The sequence below is a fragment of the Panthera pardus genome, unplaced genomic scaffold, assembly GCF_024362965.1.
Source record: "Panthera pardus isolate Hobbes unplaced genomic scaffold, ASM2436296v1 HiC_scaffold_11, whole genome shotgun sequence".
Classification (NCBI taxonomy): domain Eukaryota; kingdom Metazoa; phylum Chordata; class Mammalia; order Carnivora; family Felidae; genus Panthera; species Panthera pardus.
The window spans coordinates 94572119-94594179 of record NW_026526666.1 but is presented as its reverse complement, the minus strand read 5'-3'; the positions used below and the strand labels follow the sequence as shown (position 1 = coordinate 94594179).

The window sequence follows — 22061 nt, the reverse complement described above, 5'->3', positions numbered from 1 at the left end:
ACGACTCCGTGCCCGGTACAGGAGGTCTGTGGATGTGCCTCATGTTAGAAATTGCTTTTTCGGGGCACCTGGGTGGCTCAGTTGGTTAAGCGGCCCGACTTCGGCTCAGGTCATGATCTCGCGGTCCGTGAGTTCGAGTCCCCGCGTCGGGCACTGTGCCGACAGCTCAGAGCCTGGAGCCTGTTTCAGAGTCTGTGCTTCCCTCTCTCTGACCCTCCGCCGTTCATGCTCTGTCTCTCTCTGTCTCAAAAATAAATAAACGTTAAAAAAAAAAATTAAAAAAAAAATTGCTTTTTCATGCTAACTCGGATGTAAATTAAAAAAAAAATAAATAGGGCTCCTGGGTGGCTCAGTCGGTTAAGCGTCCGACTTCGGCTCAGGTCATGATCTCACGGTTTGTGGGTTCCAGCCCCGCGTCGGGCTCTGTGCTGACAGCTGGGAGCCTGGAGCTGCTTCAGATTCTGTGTCTCCCTCTCTCTCTGTTCCCCACCCCTGCCCTCTCTCTCTCTCTCTCACTCTCTCAAAAATAAAAGATTAAAATATTAAAAAAAAAAACAAAAACAAATTTCTACTCCGAAAAAAAAGAAAATTGCTTTTTCACACCCCACATCCTTTCTGCTCAGTTTGATTCAACATTTACTCAGTTCCTGTAAGGGGAGGCCAGGGATGGTCCCAGGACTCCCAGGAATGAGGTCGGCGGGGGGGCTTCTGGAGGGCAGGAAGCAGTCTTTCTTTCCCACTCTCTTCTGCCCAGCACTCGGTATGACCGAGTTACATCTCCAGAGTGGGGCTTGGCCAGGGTCCCACTGATGGGATGAGGTCAGAAGCACCCACCCTTCCCCGGGGGGACAGTGCATGTGGTTCGGGCTGGGAGACATGGCTCAGAGCTGGACCACAAACACGGCCCAGGATGCTGGGTGGGGGTGGGTGGCGGATAGGAGGGAACTGCCCCGGTCAGATGCCTCCTCGGCGCTGGCACAGGAGCGTGGCAAGCGGGTACTGAAGTCAAGGCGATCTGGCCCCACCTCCGGCAACTTGTGTGACCTCTGAACCTTAGTCTCCTTATCTGCAAAAGGGGAATCAGATGCCGCAGTCGTAAGGATTAAAAGACGATGCGTACAAAATGCTTGTTGGAGGGGCGCCTGGGTGGCACAGTCGGTTAAGCCTCGGAGCTTCCGATTCTGGATCTCGGCTCGGGTCACGGTCTCACGGTTCCTGAGGTCCTGCATCGGGCTCCGCGTTGATGGTGCGGAGACCGCTTGGGATCCTGTCTCTCCCCGTCTCTGCCCCTTCCCCCAACTCGTTATTATAAATAAATTAATTAAAAAAAGAGAGAAAACAAAACCCCAGATGCTTAACGGAGGACCAGGCACTGCTCAACCTGAAAACATTACTGTCCCACGAGGAGACGGAGGCCCGGAGAGGGGAGTCGTCCACCGTGACCTGAGGTGCTCAGAGCGGACACATGCCAGGGGCTCCCAGCCGGGGACCCGGTCAGCGGTACCACGTAGGAGACAGCCACGGCCGTGCCAGGAAAATATCATGACTTTATTTGTTCCACTGACAGAGGCTCTGGGGGCATTGGTAGCTGTCATGTGTACACGGGAGGTCTGAAGTTGGGGACGACAGCATTTCCCCGGCCGAGGGCAGGGAACGCTGGGCCGGGCAGACCCGGGGGCAGGAGCAGGACATCTGCCAGCCTCCGGGCTGCAACGAGCTGGTGGCGGTGGTGTCTCCGGAGACGGGTCCCAGTCGGTGGCTCAGAGGCAGGGAGATCGGCGTCCGGTGTGCGGACGGGGCCGCGCTACCTCGCGGGCTCGGCGGGCGGTGGCCAAGGCTGCTCGGCCAGCTCCCGCTCCAGCTGCTTGAAACGCTTCTTCGAGACCTTTTTGGGTCGGAGCCGCCGCAGGCAGGCCGGGAGGCACTGGTCCAGCACGCTCTGCGGAGGACAGGGAGAGGGTGGGAGGGGCAGCTGCGGCCGAGCCCACCCTGAAAGCCCACCCCCCCCAGCCCCAACCGAGGGTGCGCCCCACCTCCAGCATGAAGGCCCCCACGAAGTTGCAGGCCACCAGGCCCAGCAGCAGCAGCTTGAAGCAGGTGTCAGCGATGTTCCTCAGCCCCAGCGGGCCTTGCAGGAGGCCAGGGACCAGGAGGAGGCCCACCAGGACGGAGCCCAGGAGCGCCAGGGCCATCAGGAAGGCCACTGGAGGGGGGAGGGAGTCCGTCAGGCCGGTGGGCCCCTCCCCACTCCACCCACGCCAGCCCCGCCCCGCCCCGCCCCGCTCCGCGGCCGCACCGTTGGTGTAGAGCGGCCGGCGGAAGGGCGCCCCCTTGGACACAGCGGCGGCCAGGATGAGGTACTGGAAGCTGGACAGCGAGAAGACCACCGTGTTCTCGTAGTTGGGCAGGTTGTCTGGCGCGGGGCACGGTCTTGTTCAGGGGCACGAACCTGGGGGCGCAAAGCCCGGGGTCAGGGAACGAGCGTGGAGGAGGGGGTTGGGCTGGGATTGGGGGGCGGACTCGCTACTCACCAGGGTTGGGCCACGGTCAGGAAGTAGCCCCCCAGCTGCACGCCGGCCACCAGGGCCACCTGCAGCAGGAGGCTGCTCAGCACGGGCGCACTGAGCAGGGCCCCCGGCGGCCGCGCCCGCCCCAGCGCCAGCGCCGGCCCCGTGCGGCTCATGAGCACTGCCACCGTGGTGGTGATGACCAGGTCGATGGCCAGGAACTGCAGGTCGCCCAGGTTGGTGTTGATCTGCCAGCAGGGGAGGGAGGGCAGAGGGGCAGGTAGCAGCGGGGGGCACCAGACCTGCGCCCAACCAGTCCGATGGGAAGGGAATCGTTCCGCCCAAAACCTGATGGGGAGGCAGCGCCTTCCTGCCTCCGGGAAGCGCCTAGTCTGATGGAGAAGACACTGCACCGCCTTCGGGGAGCCCCTCTCCCGGTCTGAGGGAGAAGGCAGGGGGGCCTAAATCTGAGAGGGCAGGTTCCTCCTACCCACGGGGAGCTCCCTCCCAGGCTGAAGGGGGTGCTTCGGCTCTGCCCGTAGAGGACGCAGGTCCTGGTGGACACAGGGACAGAGGCTCGTACGAGATCTGCATTGCCCGGTGGGGTCACCTCCTTTCCATGGGGGTGAGCTGCGTGTGCTCAGAGCAGCGCGGGGGAGATACCCCTCCGGGCAGGGTGTGACGGGTACAGCCAAGGTCTCGGCCAGGGCAAGAAGGGAAACAGGTGGATCCGTGGCGCAGCGACCCTGGCTCTCCGTCCCACGCCTGCCTCGGTCCCTGCCTGGGCTCTGCCTCAGTCTCCCTCGGGCATGGCAGCTCCCGGAGGGCAGGCGCGAAACGCCAGCACGCCAGGTCATTCTGTGGACCTACTGTGTGCCAGGCGCTGAGCTCAGCCTTGTGCGACCCAGGGCTCAGGAGTCGTCTAAGCCACACAGCCAGAACGCGGCAGGGCAGGATGGGAGACGGCACCGTCCATTCCAGAACCCGCTGGGCTCCCGGCCACGCTGCCGAGCGTCCTGGCCGTGGGCCTGCTCTGGGCGGCAAGATCACTACTCACCGTGTAGAGGATCAGGACGGAGATGAACTGGGTCAGGCTGTACAGAGCCATGTACTTGAAGACGCTGAACGATGTGTCGAGGGAACACCGGCCTTCCCTGGGTAGCGGGCCGACGGGCCCCGATGAGCCCTGGCCCACTGGCCCCTGCCCGCCTCACCTGATGACCATGGGCACACACTCGATGCTGGCCATGCTCGAGGTGAAGGGCGAGACCACAGAGGCCTCGGCCTGGGAGAGTGAGATGCCCACGTCGGCCGCCTTCAGGGCGCCGCAGTCATTGGCGCCGTCCCCACACATGCCCACGCAGTACCTGACGCAGAGAGGTGTGCAGGAATGGCCAGAGCCGGTGAGGAGCCTCCGTGTCTGTGAAGTGACCCCCCTCCCCTCCCATGGGCTTGCTGGCAGAAGGTGGGGTTGGCCGGGTCCCTGCTGCCTGCACGGCACCCGGCACACAGCAGGGGCTCAGCAAACAGGGGCAGTTACTGCTTCCGGCATCACGGACCCAGGAGAGCTGCTTGGGTTTTCCCGGAGGGTGAGGATCATCCTTAATGCCTGAGGTGTTCGTGCACCACCACGACCACCACGGACCAGCTGCCCCCTGCAGGTCCCACATGTACTCACTGAAGCTTCTGGAGCTCACAAACCAGCTCTGTCTTCTGCTCAGGAGCCATGCGGGCGAAGACAGTGCCCTGGACCAGGACCTGAGAGCACAGGGAGACAGGGGAGGCTGGGGCAGCTGTAGGGTGGGGGCGGGAGAGCCACGAGGAGGGAGGAGAACATGGGGTGGCGTAGAGCGACCAGGGGTGAGGCTTGGGGGCAGCCCTACCTTGGGCAGCAGCTTGGGGAAGTGCTTCATAAGGACACCAAAGGTGGACCCGCTGAGGGCCAGGTGGCTGCATCGGGGGTCTGGCTCCAAGGTGCAGCTTGCGGCCTGGCCGAGATCCTGGGGGCCCAGGAAGCTCCGCTCAGCTTCCCCTGCCCACCCCGGAGAGCTGGGGCCCGGGTCAGGTGACGCGGGGGCGGGGGTCATCGGTGGGGGGTGCGGCTGGAACCCCGGCTCAGCCTCACCTTAGCCCCGTTCATAGCCGTGGAGGATTCTAGTGGCAGGAGCTCAAGGGAGGCAGGCCGGCCTCGCTCGGGGGGGGGTGGCGTGGATGAGGACCAGACGCTCCTGGGGGCCCACCATGCCGCAACCCTGGGCCACGGTGACGGCCGTCTGCAGGTTGTCCCCTAGGAGCGTGGGGACGAGGTCAGGGCCCAGGTGCTATCTGGGGGGCCGTCCTCACCCTGACACTTACAGATGGGAAAACTGAGGCCAGACACAGTGTGTCTATCACAGCTGGCTGGGTGAGCTCGGGCAGGTACATCAACGTCTCTGAACCCCACTTTCCTCTTCTAGAAAACCAGGTATCGAAGGGCTTAGGGGAAACTGGGCACCCGGGTTTCAAGTTCCACATACACTACTCGGTGCTGCCGGACCTCGCTGGCGGGTGTGCGTGCGAGCGTGTGCGTGCGAGGGTGGGGAGGACCAGGACGAGGACGCAGACCTGTTGGGCTCCTCCGTGTTGCCCTGGCTAGAGTCTTTCCTTCCTTGCCCCATGAAATCGTCACCACTTTCGAGGCTGACATAACTTCCCCCATTTCCTACAGGTGGAGCTGGAACTCGGGACTTGGAGCCGGGCTGGAACCCAGGCTGATCAGCACCACCCCGGGACTCTCTGGAGGTCATTCTACCCCCCCGAGTTTCGCCTGCCTCATCCATCGAATGGAGGGACAGTTACCCCCTGGGAGGGACGTTGTGAAGATCCACGAAACGTCTGAAAAAGCCCCGGCCTGAAGCCGGGGTCCGAAAAGAAGGGACGCGGCGCGCCCTTCCCTCTGCCCGTGACGGGGTAGATTCTGCCCTCCTGACCCAGGCCCTGCTGCCCGGGGTACCTGTCACCATGACGGTGCGGATGCGGGTCCTCCGCAGAGCCCGGATGACCGGCGTGGTCTGCGGCTTCAGCAGGTTCCTCATGACGAGCAGCCCCAGGAGGCTCAGGTCCTGCTCCACGGTGTCCCTGGAGGGCGCCAGAGCTGGGTCAGAGGTCAGGCGGTGGCCAAGGCCCCTCTGCCAGCCACCGGGCAAGGACACCTTCCCAGGGCGCTGCCTACGCCTGGGCCTGGTGCGCAGTCCCCAAGGGGCGGGACAGGGGACGGTCCACCTGGTCAGTCGCTGAGCGGCCTCCAGGCTGGGCGCGATGGGCAGCGGCTTGCTGGCGAGGGCCACGACGCGGTAGCCGGCGGCCGTGTAGCTCTGCAGCATCTGGGCGAAGTCCGTGGGCACTGCCAGGGACAGGCAGGTGTCACCGGGCCGGGGGGGGCGGGGCCAGGGGCAGAGGCCGGGTGCCCACCCCATTCCCGTCAGTGGCCCGCCCCCTGCACCTGTCTCGGGGTCGCAGAGGCCTGCCACCAGCTCAGGGGCGCCCTTGACATAGGCCTCCGGCTGCGCGGCCCCCGGCCACGCCACCACCACGTCCATGCGCTGCAGGGCTGACGAGAACGGGAAGCGGCTGAGGACGCTGACGGGTGCCGGGGGCTCCTCCTGCAGAGTCGGAGGGGCGGCTGAAGGGCCGGCCTGTGGGGCCCACCCCGGCCGCCCCGCGCCCCGCAGGCACACCCGCAACTCACCATGCCCTGCAGCTGGGGCTCCTGAAGCGGGGGTTTCATCACCGCCAGGACCTGGGCCCCGAATGCCGAGTCTGCGGCCGGCCCCTCCTCCAGGACCTGCGAGGCGGGCGGAGAAGGTTGGCATCTGACGGGCTGGGCACCGGCTTGGCCCCCGGGGCGGCCAATCCTTGGCCCACGGAGGGAGGCGGCGCGGGATTCAGATCAGATTGGAGGAAGACTTCCTCCATGGGAGACTGGATGGAACGGGAAGTCAAGAGCGCGGGCTTTGGAGTCGGATGGACCCAAGTTCAAACTCTGGCTTTGCCACTTACAAGCTGCAGGGTGACCTGGGACAAGTTATTCCAAATCTCCCTCAGCCCGATCCTTCCTCCCTGTGAGGCAGGTTTGAAGCTTCCTTCCTGGGCTACAGGAGGAGCACGAGACAAGGCCTGTGCAGCGGAGTGCTGGCACACAGTAGGTGCTCGTGTGTGGCCTTGGCCACATTGTTATTAATGACGGCGGCACACTGGACACCACCTGACGTCCTGGAACGGAGACCGGGCAGGGTCCGTGAGAGCCCAGCTGCCCAGAGGCAGGGGCTGCCCTGCTCCTCACCCAGCCAGTAGATTCCACCATCTTGAGGTCCATGGGGTCGCCCACCGGGGTGTCCTGGAGCCGGGTGAGGGCGTGGCAGGTGGCCAGCGCTCGGAGCAGGGGCCCCACGGGCAGGCGGCGGGGCTCCGGGACCAGAGGCAGGAACGCCTGCCCTTTTAGGGGCACCACACCCATCACATCCAAGCCGTCCTCCGTGAGGGTGCCCGTCTGCAGGGGGCAAGGGGCAGGCCAGTGGTGAGTCCTCGGGTTGAGCCGTGTGCGGCTGCGCTGGGCGCCCACGCCCCAGAGTCGCCCTCCCCAGCCCCCACTTCCTCTGTCTGGCACCACTGCCGCCGGGTCCCCACCCGAGGCCCCTTTGCTACCCTATCACCCATCTGATGCGGTGCCAGGAAGGGGCCCTGCCACACGCAGCGCTCGGTGTACCTGCTGAATGGATGAGCGAGGCAGGCGCCAGCCTGCACGCCCCAGGCTGTGTTCCCGCGGCCCAGGGACAGCCGGGGAGCTCTGTGAACACGATCAGCTTAAAACCTCTGTGGCCCCCGGTGCCCTCAGAACAATTAAATGTCCAAACTCCTCCACGGGGCTCACCAGCCTCTGACGACAAGGGCGCCCCCCCCATCTCGCCCTGCCCCCTTCCCCCCTGCTCCTCTTGCCTCAGGCACGTGGTCTGCTCAGCTTCTCCGGCCCTGCCCCAGTGGCCCAGCCTCCCAGCGAAGACTTCCTCACTGCCATCTCCCTGAGGGAGTGACCTCAAGTAGCACCCGTCCCATTACCCCGTTCACTTCCTTCCCCAAGCCCATCACATCGTCTGCAGCTTTCTGTGCTTTCTGGTGGGGGGACATCGCCGTGGGGGTCTCTGCTGGGTCTCAGCGCTGAGAGCAATACGGGGGAAAAGCCTGAATGATCTCGGACAGCTCATCCGCCAGGCCGTGAGCTTGACGCGGCTGGGACCTGGGTGGGGGGTGGGGGGGGTGGTATCTCTAAGGGTTTCCCCCCCCAGGACAGGATCTGGCACCAAGCAGGCCCTTGGTCAGCGTTGCCGAATGAGACACGGGTGCGGAGGCCTGGCCGTGGCGCCCGGGCCCCCTGCCCTGCGGCCCCCACCTTGTCGAAACACACCAGCTGGAGCTTGCCCCCCAGGTTGATGCGCAGCGGGTGGATACAGAAGATACCCTGACTCCGGAGCCGGCTCTGGGCGTAAAGCGTGCACACGGTCATGGCGGCTGGCAGGGCGGGGGGCACCACGACCGTCACCAGGTCCAGAGCGCGGATCACGATCTCATTCAGAGGCACCTGGCAGGAGGCACCGTGAACGCCAAGGGCCAGGCCGGCCCCGGGTCCCCGCTGCCGGGCCCCACCCGGCCCCCTGAGACTCACCCGGTTGCGGTGAAGGACGAAGATGCTGTAGATAGTGCCGAGGAGAGCTGGGGAGACAGCAAGGGACTCAGCGGGATTTGGGACGGGATTTGGGACGGGATTTGGGACGTCCCACCAGCAGAGGGGAATGCAGGGGGACGCTCACCCAGGACAGAGAGGGCGGCCACAAACTTCATGCTGTGCTTGTAGAACTTGAAGCTGATGGGCCGGGGATGCAGGATGGAGCTCACCAGGCCCCCTTTGGCTGTGCAGAACCCTGGGGGGAGCCGGGGAGGCCGAGGGTCAGGACGGGTCCTCTCGGCCCCTCCCCTCCACCACCGCGCCTGGGGGCTGTGAGATGTGGTGCTCCCAGGATTAGGAATCATCCAGTTTGGGGTTCCTCGTGATGGCCCGGCGCTCACAGGGCTCAGTAAAACCGGAATGAACGGACAGTTATCTATAAAGTGGGTGGTTTCACTTAAAATTCAGATATGTGGCTTGTGCTGAAACACTCAGATCTGGTGACACCGGGTCCCATTCCCACACGACAAGAACCTGCCGGTGTCGTACGGGGCTGCTCCCTTCCGGAGGGGTGGGCTCCTCCTTGCTGGCCACATCCCTGCCCACATCAGCCAACCCCAACTTGGCAGTGGGACTTGTCTCAGGTCCCATGGTAGGACAGCAGCGGAGATGGCCCCCGCCCTGCCCGGTGTCACGAGCCCAGCATCCCTCCCTGCGTCCCGGACTCCCACCTGTTCGAGTCACCACTGCCAGGACGTGGGGTCCAACAAAGGCCCGGGCCTGCAGGACGAGGGTCCCACAGAAGAGCGTGTGCCGCCGGTGGGTCTCGGGGCAGTAGGGCACCGGTCCTTCTGGCAGGGCCGTCTTCAGCACTGGAACGCTCTCCCCTGGAAGGGACGCGGTACGAAGCTGGTGAGGGGGTTCCATGCCACTCCTTCCCACCGACCAGAGTGAAGCACCGAATTGTTTCCTAAAGCCCTAGGTCTCATTTAACTCTGGGAACCATGTGTGCAGAAACCACTGCCCCCATTTTACACAGAGGGACACTGAGGCTGAGAGAGGGCAAAAGACCTAAAAGAGACAGTCAGGCAACCCTGCAAGGCCGTGTGCCAGCCAGGTACCGGGACCCCTCCCGCGGGGAACACGGGAAAGTGGGTGTGCACTCGTGTCCACATAGTTGGGGGGCAGGGGGTGGGGAGGATGTTCTCATTCTGTTGGAATTATTTTATAACAAGCTGTACTCCTTTTATAACTCAAGCCAATAAACCACAGGGTGGGGCGTGGGGACTAAACCTCTACAAAGCCCCGAGCATGCTGTACGGCAGAGTGGTAATCTTTTTTTTTTTTTTTTTAACGTTCATTTATTTTTGAGAGAGCGCAAGCAGGGGAGGGGCAGAGAGAGAGAGAGAGAGAGAGAGAGACAGAATCCGAAGCAGGCTCCAGGCTCTGAGCCGGCAGCACAGAGCCCCACGAGGGACTTGAACCCACCGACATGTGAGATCATGACCTGAGCTGAAGTCAGAGGCTCAACCCACTGAGCCACCCAGGCGTGCCCCGAGGGTCAATCTCTTACTGAGTGCCTGAGCATGTAGGATTAGCAAATGCCGACCCGACCCCGGGGTTGTGACTTGAGCACAAAAGAAAAACCTCAATGTCCCCGATGCGAGCAGAGGGGCCTGCTGGCAGGGGAGGAAGACCCGGAGGGCTGACCTGTCAGCGAGCTCTCGTTGACCATGCACTCCCCAGCCACCAGGGCAGCGTCGCAGGGCACCAGGCCGCCTTCCTGGGGCAGCACCAGGCAGTCTCCAGGCACCAGCTCGCTGGAGTCCACCCACTCCTCCTCTGCGGGCAAGCGGAGGGGGCCTCAGCACGGCCCAGGGCGCCCCCCCCCTCCCCCGCCCTGCCCCCTCCCTTCCCCAGCGCTCACCTCCCCCGGGCCGGCACACGCACACCCGTGTGGACAGCTGCACCATGTCCCTCAGAGTCTGGCTTTGCTGCAGGCAGGGGGACACGCGGGGAGTGGGTAGGCGGTGGCCCCCTTGGGGACCCGCCTGCCCCGCCCCGGCCCCCTCACACCACTCACCTTCCTGGTCTTGTAGAGCGACAGACAGATGGAGGCGGTGGAGATGAGCAGTATGCAAAGGGCATATGAGTAGTAGCGGTCCGCCAGCCACAGCCCGATGCTGAAGGCCTGGAACCCATAGTAGGGGTTCAGTGCCTGGGGGAGGGGCGGGGAGGCAGCATCAGGGCCCGTGACCCCGGGCCAGCGCAGCCCCGGGCCGGGCCGTTTCCCTGCTCAGCCCCATCCGGACAGCTCTCGAGCCCCCGGCTTCTCTGCTCTAGGGAGGACGCGGGCATTTCCATGCCAGGCCCCCGCTAAGCGCCGCGTCTGAGTACCGTCCGATGGTGATGACAATTCCACGGGGTGGATGCTACCCTCACTCCATTTTGCAGACAAGGAAACTGAGGCACAGTAGGGTCAAGTCACTTGCCCCAAACCACACAGCTCCCGAGTGGCTGCCTGGGGTTTACATCGGGCCAGACTCCTGAAGTCTGTTCCCCTTCAGGGGCGTCTGCCTCTGGCTCAGAGGGCTCAGATCCCTCAGAGGGATCCCTTTGTCCCCTATGCCGTGTCACCCCTCTGAAGCCTGGGTTCTTTGCATATGAACCGAGTGTCCCTACTCCACGGCTGCCAGACGGTTAAAGCGGCTTAAGCACAGAGAGTCACGGCTCTCACCCGCAGGAGAAGCCCAGCCCCTGTGGCTTTGCCTCCGGGCCTCTCTTCCCAGCCTCAGCCTGGATCAGAGCCTCCAAGTCCTGGCCCTGAGCTGATGGGGCTGGGTCTGAGATGACTCTCCCCTGTGGAGAAGGGGACGGCTGCTCTGGTCTGCCACTGGAAAGTGGCCCAGAGAGGCCAAGCCCCCGGCCAGGGTCACATAGCCCATCCAGGCCAGACCTGGGGCGAGGCCCAGGGACAGCCCTACCTCGTCCACCAGCAGCTGGGGATAGGACTTGACCGGCACGCTGATCACGTTGGGGCCATAGATGGTCTTCCTGCAAGAGAGGTGACGAGGCCAAAAGATGGAGGGGGGGAGCGGCGGCCGGATCCTCCAAGGGCAACAGAGGTCCTCATCTCACAGCCAGGGAAACCGAGACCCAGACAAGGCCACACTCAGGGGAGCAAGACAGGGGTCCCCAGAGTGCAGGGAACCTCTGGTCCAGGGCAGCACCCACCTCACGGCTTGCTCCTGGAGGCTGAGGCCAGAGCAGGAGCGGCGGACGTCGTCACAGGTGCGGCCGTGGTCCAGCAGGCTGCGGGGGGGTGGGGGGGGTTACTCAGATAGGTGATGGGACCCGGGTGCCCTGCAGGCCAGGGACTTGGGGCTCCAGGTCCCTTCGGGCCCACTGAGCTCCTAGGAGGAGGCAGGTTCCTCACAAACTCTGGGCTTAACTTTCTCCTTCCATCCCTCTGACTGGCCCCAAACTACCTCGCCGAGGAAGAACAATGAGAGATGATTGATAACATTTAATACCGACAAGAACCACTCTTATTTAGTGACAGGAGTATCATTTACAATGATGACGCCCTCGTCAAGCGACTCAACCTCTCTGTGACTCAGTTTCCTCCCCTGCGGAATGGGGACGGTGACAGCACCCGCCTCACAGGGCTACAGGTGGAATAAAATAGAAGCCACACAAAGCGCGTGGCTAGTCCCTGGCACCTACGTCGTGATGAACACGTCAGCCATTTGTGCTATTGTCCTCCTGTGGCAGGGGCTGGCCCCGTCCCCCCGTCCGCGGGGTGCCCACCTCTGCAGACGCAGCTGGCACTGCAAACACCTGTCTTCGCTGGCGGGTTGTTCCTGGCTGCAGGAGGGTGCTCCACCGCGAGCCGGGGAGCACCAAGGAATTCACATCCGTGGCCAGGAGCCAGCCGCCAACACGGGTGGGGCGGGGGTGGGGGATGATGGGAAGTACCCCCAGCCTCCTCGCTCCTCGGGTGAGGGCACCCCGGGCTCCGCACTGGCTCGAGAAGATCCCCAAGGGGACCAAGCTCCCTATGATACCTCCTGCTCCCCCCACACCCCCCAGTGTTCCCCGGGATCACCTTCCACACAAGCTCCCTGCACTTGAAGATGTGTTGTGAGCTCCCATTTCTCAAGTAGGTGGCAGAGCAGGGACGAGACCCCAAATGGAGGGTCCCAGTCCAGAGCCTCAGCTCTGATTTGGTGTCACCCCCTTGGCCCGAGGCTGAGCCAGACTTTACACGAAGCTTACAGATTTCCCCCTCAAGATAACCCTAGGAGGCATGGATTCTCTTCATGTCCCGGTTACAGGGACTCTGAGGCCTGGAGAGGCTCAGGGGCTCGCTCACGCCGCAGGGGACCAAAGCACAGAGCTGCGGGGAGCCCGCCGGGCCACCTCATGCCACCCCTCCCGCCCAGCCCAGCATCAGCGTGTGCGTGCCGGCCCTGACCCCTACCTGACTTGGCAGAAGGCCTGTTGGCTCTCGATCCAGACGTAGCGCTGGCCCCGGAAGAGGTAGTATCGCAGCTTCCGCTGCTGCATAGGAGAGAGAAGAGGCTGGAAAGCAGCCCCAAGAGGAGCTGGGGGGTGGGGAGGGCAGGGGTAGAGAGGCCAGAGTCACAGGAAAGAGGGAGGGAGGCCTGGATGTGTTAAGGTGCTCAGCCGGCATCCGGGACATTTGGGACAATGGAACCAGAGGCGCCTGGGGAGCGTGGAGTCCAATCCACCGCCGTATAGAGCGTGAAAGTGAGGCCCAGGGACGGGTAAGGACTTGTGCGGACCCAGCTGTCCACTCACTGCCTCTTCGTTCCTGCAGAACTGGGTGGTGTCCTTCCATGCACCCTCTGGTACTGCCCCAACAGCTGCCTGGCTCCGGCCGTCCTCCGCCTGGACCTGGGCAGGCAGCTCCAGGCTGGGAGGGGTGTGGGGGTTACTGCGGCACTCTGGAACGTTCCAGCACCACCCCATCCCCACGGAGCCATGGTCCCTCCCTGGGGTGCACGGCACCAGGGTCAGAGCCTTTGTGGGAGGAGGCCGGTGGGGAGCAGGGGCTTCTGGGAAGGGCGATGGGCTGCCTCACCTGCTCTCACTGATGGCCTCAGTCTGCACCTGCACAGTATACAGCTGCCACGAATTATCCTGGAACACAGAGGCGTGGACTTGGTCCCAGAGGAGACTCCTCCCTTCCCAGGCCCCACCCTGCCCACCCTGTGGCCCCTGCTGGAGAAGGCAGGGATCAAGGACGTAGATGATCCTCCTCTCAGGAGCCACCTAACCTGTCCCTTCTACCCACTGCTCAGATGGGAAAGCTGAGGTCCAGAAAGGACAACCTGTGTCAGGTCCCACAGAGATTCCGGGGCCGGATCGGGCTGAGAACCCGAGCAGGATCCATCGCCTTCCTCCCCCTGCATCGGGCCCTCTCCAGCGCCAGGCCCACCCCACCCTCTCCTCTGCCCCTGCCGGCCGGGACTCACCTCTTTGTCTCTTATTTCGATGACGAGTGTTTCGGCGCGGGCCAGGTTGCAGGGCCGGAGCCGCAGCCGCACCCGCCACACCGGCTTCCAGCGGAACAGCAGCAAAGGGACCCCTGCCATCATCCAGACCACGATGTGATAGCCTATGACCCTCCATGGACTGCCACAGTAACCGCTGAGCCTCTGCGGAGACGCCGACAGAGAAGGCCGAGGTGGGGGCGGGGCGGGCTAGAGGAGGAGCCGGGGGGTCTGGGGGGCCCACCTGCCCACACCCGCCCACGTACCACGGATGAAACTGAGGAGCTGAGGGGATCTACAGATGTCTCTATCGTCAGGGTCCCATAACCGGCGGGCGTGCTGCCCACGAGAGGGCTGCTGTCTGTGGGCACAAAGGAGAGAGGTCACGGCCGGGGGGGCGGGGCTCCTCCTGCTCCTGTTTCTTTAAACATAACAAGCATTGTCATTTTGTGGCCCCTACAGAAGCCGCGGCTGTTTCCATGCAGCCGCTGTGGTCAAAAAGGAGCCGGCGTGGCTGTTCTCCCTGACGGTCACGGTTCTGTTTGCTGTAACTGACCTGCAACATTTTGGGAAAAGACAGTCCCCGCTGTCCCTGCCAACTCTTGGGTGCAGAGTCCTTTGCTAAAACTGGCATGTTTCCAGAGGGCAGGAGAAACGTTCCATGGGTGGGGTCTCGCATATAGTTACCAGAAGGAGGCTCTCGAGAACTCGCCTGCTGAGACCAAGGACCCGTCCGGAGGGGCAGATGGGAGCGGGCTGGACACGTACTGGAAAAGACCTGTGTGGTGCTTTGGGTCCTTGCCCTGAAAAGCTTAAGGTGTCAGTACCAGCACCAAAGGCAGTCAAACCTTGATGCTGAGGAGCACAAGAAGGGGGCCATAAGCTTATTCAAGACAACTGTAGTCACAGCTGTGCGAGACGAAGGTTCTGGCATGAGTGAAGTGGCGCTTTCCGTGAGTGGGGATCCTGGGGTCAGGACCGCGACGGAGCACAACCCCCTCAGGACCTGGCTGCCCCCAGGTTTCCTGGCAGCGTCTGATTCTGCAGACGCTAGCTTGTTGCTGATGCTGTGTTCAGAGTGAGGTCTGCTGGGGCGCCTGGGCGGCTCGGTCGGTTAAGCCTCCGACTTCGGCTCAGCTTATGACGTCACGGTTCGTGGGTTCGAGCCCCGCGTCGGGCTCGGTGCTGACAGCTCAGAGCCTGGGGCCTGTTTCAGATTCTGTGTCTCCCTCTCTCTCTGCCCCTCTCCCGCTTACTCTCAAAAATAAACATTAAAAAAATAATAATAATAAAGTGAGGTCTGCTGCTCACAAAGCTGTGTCTGTGATCAAGCTCCCCTCATTCCCCTAGTGTTTCTCTCCCAACTGTGAACCCATAATCACCCGGCCTGACCAATAAAAGACTGAAGTAAAAAGCATCGCTGTTTTATAAACTGGTCTGACGGATCTAATAGCAGTGATCTGGCTGTTCTACTGGTTCTCACTCACCACGTCGAGCTCCTTTGTGCGTCTGGCTCTCTCTGGCTGGGTGTCGGCTCACAATGGGGTGGGGGACAGGCCCTGGGGGGAGGCACCCTGAGCTCACACCGTCCTCACACATCTAGCTGGTAGCTTCCTGGGAGCTATGTGCCCCTCTTTTCCGTCTGGTCCCCACCCTGAGGGCAGGGATCAGGGCTGCTCCTCCTTGGTCAACTCCCGTGCCCGGCAGAGTCCTGGCAGCGAGGAGATGCTGAGAAGCCAAGACGTCAGGCCCGCCTCTGATGGCAGCCAGGAAAGGGGCCTCCACTGCAAAGGGGAACTGGGGAGGGGTGAGGGGAGGGAGGAGCCCAGCCAGTGGGGGGGTGGGGTGGGCAGAGAGGAGGGTTCAGCTGCAAAGAGAAGATGCTGTGTCCCAGCTGAGCAGTTACCAGGGTTCCTCACTTAACCTCTGCAAAGGGAGGGCTATCACCCCCATTTTACAGATGGGAGAACTGAGGCTCAGAGAACAGCACTAGGTGGCTCTACTGCAGAAATTCTGTTTACTTCTGTATCCCCAGCTGTAGAGCTGTGGTCCTGGCAGGGCGGGCAGGCAGTGAATGTTCCAGGGCTACAGACGGGGTGGGCTCACGGCTCCCGCTGTCAGGCAGCCTTTGTGGGGTTCAGACATGTAGGTGCCTGGGCCCCTCCCCAGACCTGCCAGAGCAATGGCAGGAGCCTCTGGAAAAGCTCGCTTAGAGGGATGGGAGGGCCGGGCAGGTGGGGGCGGGCTGCAGGTTTCCCAAGCTCCCATCCTTTCCCCTCCCCAGAGGAGCCCTGCACAGCCCTGGCCTAGAAGTTTCCACCAACGAGCCCAGAGTGTCCCAGGCCGCTGCCACTGTCATAAACATCCCCAGCCCCTCAGCTGCTCTCTCCCCAAACACTTGGGCTTCTGAAGCTTTCCAAACAGCCAACGCTTCCGAAGGCCCATTGTACACACATACCCTCTGCTCCTGGCCCTTTTTACACGGTTGACACGATAACCCTGCCATGGGAGCTCAATTATTAGCCCCTTTCTATAGAAGAAAAGGAGGCTCAGAGAGGTTAAGTCACTTGGCCAAATCACACAGCAAGTACACGGTAGCGTCGGGATGCAAGTCCAGGCAGGCTGACTCCAGGGTTTTCTCCCTCTGCTGGACCACCGGAGGACACCCTGAGGATTGGGGCCACGGGTCCCCATCAGGCCACGCAGATCTCCTACCCCAGCCCCCATATCGCCACGTAACGACGGGGATAATAATTACTATGGTAATGACTATAAAAAGCAGCCAACAGTCAATAAGCACTTCCTGGGAGACAAGACCCACTGGGAGCATCCCTATGAATTCGCTCCTTTACCCTCCAGCAACGCGAGGAGGCCAACTCATTTTTCTCATTTTACAAATGAGGGAACTGAGGCTCGGAGGGACAGAGAGCCCCAGGTAAATGATGGAGCCAGGAAGCTGGAGCCAGATCCTGTGTTTTGGGGGCCCATGTGGGCACTTTCAGAGACCAGGGCTCATGGCCTGCACCTCCCTAGGCCTCTCCGAACCTGATGAGTCAACAACCAATTAAGCCCCACAAGCCCCACCTCCAGCCAGTCCCTCCCCTGCCCTGTCCACTTGGCTGACTCAGAACACAAATGGAGTGTCAGCTCAGGGACAGGGACACACACACACACACACACACACACACACACACACACAGCCTGGGTGTCTGGCCGGCAACAGTCTCAAAGCCGGAAGGGCAGGAGGCCAGGTCAGCCTTCTTCCCTGGGGTTCACACAGGTCCCAGACCGTGTCTCCTGAGATGGTCCCTTTCACTCTCTGGTCCCAGCCCAGTCCAGCTTGTGAGTGAGGCTTAGCAGAGCATCACTTCCTTCCCTTCCCGACAGCAGCCTGCAGACAACACACAGCGGAGGGCCCTCTGCTATCTGGTGTGGCCTGGGGGTGGTGATCACTAGGGTTCCGGGCCTGGAGGGGGGGGGTGCAGAGAAGCAGGCATTTGGGGCAAGTGACACAGCCTGGCAAGCTGGGTTCGCGGGTCCTTGGCCACCCAAAAAGCCACAGTCTTCTCTCGCCCCACTTCAAAAGGGGACAGTCCCAGTTGCTACCAGAACCCCAGCCATCTCTTCTGCCAGACAACTGCTCCCCGAGTGGGGCAGGGTGGGGAGTTTCTCCTTTAAGGTTGATCTCGGCTGGTCCGAAGGTGTAAGGGAAACAGAGAGCATCTTGGAGTGATAAGAGGTTGACACAGGCCGGGCATCGTTCCGTGGGCTTTATACACATTAACTCACTCAATTCCTCACCACAACTCTATGAAGAGGGGACTCCTTTTATCCCTATTTTACAGATTAGGAAACTGAGGCCGGGAGGGGTGAAGTAAGTTGCCCAGACGCCACAGAGCCGGTGAGTGGCGGGATCCGATCTAGGCGGTCTCGCGCAGGGGTCCGTGTTTTTTTTTTTTTTTTAATTTTTAAGCTTATTCATTTATTTTGAGAGAGACAGAGACAGTGTGAGTAGGGGTAGGGCAGAGAGAGGGAGAAAATCCCAAGCAGGCTCCGCACTGTCACCACAGAGCCCGATGCGGGGCTCAAACGCGTGGAACCGATGCATTTGAACTGATCGTGACCCGAGCCAAAACCAAAGAGTCGGACGCTCACTGGCCTGAGCCACCCAGGCGCCCCTAGGGTCCACGCCCTTAACCACTGCCCTACCGTCCTCACAGCTGTCTTCGTCCGAGCCCCTGGCTCCCTTACAGGCAAGCTGTGTTTTGTGAGGCAAGTACCTTAACCTCATCACCCCGTCTGAAACCCACAGCGTCCCCTGCTCCCCGGTCCACACTCAACAGCCTCTCCGGGCTAACCGCTCGGCTGGGGATGGGGAAGAAGCCTGCGGCACGCCGGGCCACCCAGAGCGGGTCGCTTCCCTGATCTGCTTTCATCCTGCCGTTTACCCCACTTAACAGGTGCGAAGGCTGAGTCCTGGGGAGGCAGTTTGCCCACCGACTTGTCGCAGCTGGAAAGGATCTGTCTCGCTCCCCCGTCCTCTCTGTCCGCCTCAGCCACACCCACTGGCAGCCATCACAGCATCAGGCCTGCACGGGCGTCCCCCTCCGGCTCCCAGTGCCTGGCACGAGGCTGGGACTCTGGAACCGTTTACTGAATGAACGAACGGCCGAGGCACGCCTGCACGTCTCGCTGACATGACAGCACCGGCCCCTGCCTCTGGGCCAGTCAGCTGCCAGGTGCAGAAGTACGGGCCTCGTCTTGAAGGGCCCTGCCAGAGATCACCCTGTGGCACCCTCGTTTGCTCGCTTCCCCCAGGCCCCAAACACCGTTCCCTCTGGGAAGTTCTTCCTGGTGCCATCACACACCCCTCCTTTCAGGACGGGATGCTCTCCCAGTCAACCTCGGGAGGAAGGAAGGAAAGAAAGAGGGGCTTGAAGGAGGAAGTCAGATCTATGGAGAAGTCTAGCCTAGAAAACTCTGGTCTTCCAGCAAGATCAAGCCTAGGGCACTCTTTCCCTCCAGCAGGACACTTGTCAAGACACTGGCAAGTGCCTGTTGATCTCCTGTCACATCTCAGCTCCCCAGGAATGGCACAGGAGGATCAGGGCAGTATCTGATCTCTTTCAGTATCGCCAGCTCAGGCTGGCCCAGAGCGGTCTGTGCGGTGCGGGATGAGAATACTTTTCAGGATGATTCGGTTGCTCTTCTGAATAACAGTGACTGAGGGGCAATTATCATCTCATTTTACAGTAGGGAAAACTGCGGAACAAAGCTTCAAGATACCTCGCCCAGAGACCTACAGCTCGAAAGGGCAGAAGCTGGAAATGAGTGGTTCTGCAGGAACACATTCCTCTTAGCTCATCCTCGCAGCCGCACCGTGAAAGCAATGGATTTGGATCCCATTTAAAATGAGGCACAGAGAGGTTGATTAATATGTCCAGTCACACAGATATGGGTGGTCAAGACTAGACTTGAAGCCAGCCTGACTCTGCAGCCCTGGGGCAATGCCACCAGCACTCCAGAGTGAAGGGGCTGCAAAGCCATCTGAGAACCTCTCGTTTCCTGCGGAAGCCCCAGCTTCCTGCTGGTGACCTGGCAGTGGCCCAGGGCAGCAGCACTGCCTCCTCCTGCACTGTGCTTCCCCCGTGGCCAGAAGCTCCTCTCCTCTGCCAGGCTAGGGGGGGAGAGGAACAGCCTGCTAGTAGTAATCCGATCTTTGGGTCTGGTGTTCGGAGGGTATCTTTCCTCAGCTTTCCCCCTTCCTCACCCCCGGTGCACTCCCAGCTTCCGGTGGGGTGGCAGAGGTGGTTGGGGAGAGAGGTGGGAGGTGGGGAGAGAGGTGGGAGGTGGGGAGAGAGGTGGGAGGTGGGGAGAGAGGTGGGAGGTGGGGAGGGAGAGCCCAGAACTGAGCCTTCTGCGGCTGTACAGGATGCTCGACCTTTGGTGGGCCCTCTGCGGAGGCCTGAGTGACTGACATGGAGATGAGACTTCCCTCCTCCTGGAGAAGAGCGGCCCCTTCTCAGAAGGTGGGATTTAATTCATACTCAGAAAAGGGTGGGCTTGGGACACGTGGTCTGGGAAGGGTGGTAACAGGCAGGGTGTGGTCCTCGGACCCGGGGTGTTGACAGGCTTCCTCTGGAGGCCTGAGGCAGGAGTGGCATTTTGTGTCCAGGGCACTCTGACCCAGGGACTCGGGAGCCTGGCGTCTCCAACCCCATTCATTCATTCATTCTTCATTCATCCAAGAGGAGTAAGCACCCAGAGGCCCCGGATGCGGCGGCGTCCACGCATCTTCCCCACTCATGCGGCCTATTCCCCCGCCCTGGACATCCGTCACTGCTGGAGGGAGTCCAGTGGGAGTGGGGCATCTCCCCGCGCCCCTTCCCCGCGGGCCGCCAATCACCCTCGTGCACAGCCCCCAGGGCTGCTGGAAAGCAGGGAGGCGACGGTTCCGCGCGGCGCCATCCCCGGGCTCCTGGCCTCTCTGGGAAGGGTCCCCGCGCCGACTCCCCCAGGAGGGGGCCGGGATGGGCGCGGGCATGCCTCCGGAGGTCGTTCCCCTGGCCTGCGAGCCTGCGGTGGGGGTGTCGCGCCACGGCAGGCGCGACGACAGGAGGCCCAGGAGGCCCGGGGACCGCGCCCTGTTCGGGGAGGCCCCAGCCGCGGACTCACCTGCGCTCATGCCGGCTCCTCGCGCTCATCGCCGGCCCCGGCGCTGCGGCCCGTGGCCCGGGCCCGGGCGTCGCGATGCCCCGCGGCGGGGGCGCGAGGCAGGAGGCGGGAGGCGGCGGGGGGTGGGGTGCGGGGCAGAAGTCCGGTGGCGCGAGGTGGTCCGAGGCACCTGCACGGGAGCCGGCTGCCGGCGCGGCTGGGACGGTGCCGCAGTCGGGGTGTGAGCGCAGCCAAGCCCCGCCCGGCCCACTGCGGCCCCACGTCCGCCCCGCGCGCGGGCTGCCGGGACTTGTAGTCCGAGCCGCCTCCGCCGCCCGCGTAGAGGCGGATCCACCGCCCCAGATACACAGACCCGGAGGAGGGCGCCGGGGTGGGGGGGGGTGGGGGGGGTGGGGGGGGGTGGGGGGGGTCCGACAGGGACTGTCAGAAACTCCGACGGCCAGTCCTCAGACACGTGAACACACGGACACACACTCAGAGACGGTAACCTTCAGACACACAAACACCAGTGCACAACACCCCTCCCACGCCACCCAGATTCACACACAGAGGTGTGACATTTAGAGAGAGGACAGCAGCCCTCAGGCGCACCCACACAGATGCACCCACAGAGGCAGGGGTCTGTTTCAGGGAAACAGGACAGCTCTGGCCCAACAACACACAGGTACACAACAACCTCAGATACACGCATACAGAGTCACGCACGGAGGTGACACGTAGAGACAACACACACATACGCAACGGTGATGTGATGCTCAGAAACACAGCTATGACAACCCCCTACCAACGCACGGCACGCACAGAGTGGGCCCCAGATACTGGTCAAGGGCTATGCAGCCTGGGTCAAGCTGGCCTCCATCTTTTCCAGGCTGGGTGACCTTGGGCAAGTCACCTGACTCTCTGGGCCTCCCTTTTTAACCTACGGGATGGCAATGACATTAGCGATGCCTGCTTTCACAGCGTTGTGAGGCTCACATGAGGAAAGACATCAAACACTTGGGACAGTAGCTGGCACGGCTCACTAAATGTCAAAGAAGGAAGACACACCCGCCCAGAGACTCACACGGTCAGATACGCCCCTCAGAGATAGGGCGTGGGCACGGGGAGACTGCAGTGATGCACGAGAGGCCTCTAAAATGCCGGAGAAATAGCGGAGGTATAACCCAGGCCTCAGAAGCCTCACCTCATGACTGCGGATACACCCGCACAAGTGGGACGCACGGAGGCCTCATACCTGTATGCAGCTTGTGACACTGCCAACATGGCGTCCCCTGACCCTGGGGTCGGTGGCTTCTGGACCAAGGACCTCCAAAGGCAGAGGGTGAGTCAGAGACCCCCAGGGTCTGGAGTAAATCAGGGAACGACCATATCAGGGCCAAGGATGGGACCTGTCATCTATCCAATGTGTCATCTATCCAATTGTCATCTATCCAATACGATCTATGGCGTGCCAAGCGGTTCTAGAAGCTGGGAACACGATGGTGAATAAAGCAGACACGGGGAACAGCCAAAGGCAGGCAGAGGAAAACTCCAACAATTGCCTGTCATGGAAAGGGCTGGAAGAAGCCAGAGCTCCGATGGGGGGTTATGGTGTAGGATGGCACCTTCTGGAGAAGGGAAAGAAGGGAAGGCCTTGACAGTGTCTGAAACAGCAAGAGCTCG

General features: G+C 62.1%; 1 protein-coding gene, 1 long non-coding RNA gene and 1 other non-coding gene across 3 annotated transcripts; 2 read left to right on the top strand and 1 right to left on the bottom strand.

Moving 5' to 3' along the window:
• Positions 1–1527: 1527 nt before the first annotated feature.
• ATP13A2 (ATPase cation transporting 13A2) lies at positions 1528–20663 on the bottom strand. The gene is given in 31 exon segments (XM_053898915.1): positions 1528–1939; positions 2034–2203; positions 2297–2423; positions 2425–2449; positions 2532–2755; positions 3565–3661; positions 3722–3874; positions 4186–4265; positions 4391–4507; positions 4633–4707; positions 4709–4794; positions 5500–5624; positions 5769–5889; positions 5989–6148; positions 6235–6330; positions 6829–7035; positions 7933–8121; positions 8206–8252; positions 8351–8461; positions 8937–9092; positions 9916–10047; positions 10133–10199; positions 10289–10423; positions 11190–11259; positions 11440–11517; positions 12689–12768; positions 13030–13144; positions 13313–13371; positions 13707–13889; positions 13991–14085; positions 20400–20663. Coding segments are annotated over 31 exon segments (3525 nt in total). The 5' UTR covers positions 20410–20663; the 3' UTR covers positions 1528–1804.
• On the top strand, positions 13815–15038 carry LOC128775900 (uncharacterized). The gene is made up of 2 exons (XR_008420864.1): positions 13815–13918; positions 14187–15038. It is a non-coding gene; the product is annotated as an uncharacterized LOC128775900 (long non-coding RNA).
• Positions 14173–14306, top strand: LOC128776007 (small nucleolar RNA SNORA16B/SNORA16A family). The gene has a single exon (XR_008420983.1). It is a non-coding gene; the product is annotated as a small nucleolar RNA SNORA16B/SNORA16A family (small nucleolar RNA).
• Positions 20664–22061: the final 1398 nt, after the last annotated feature.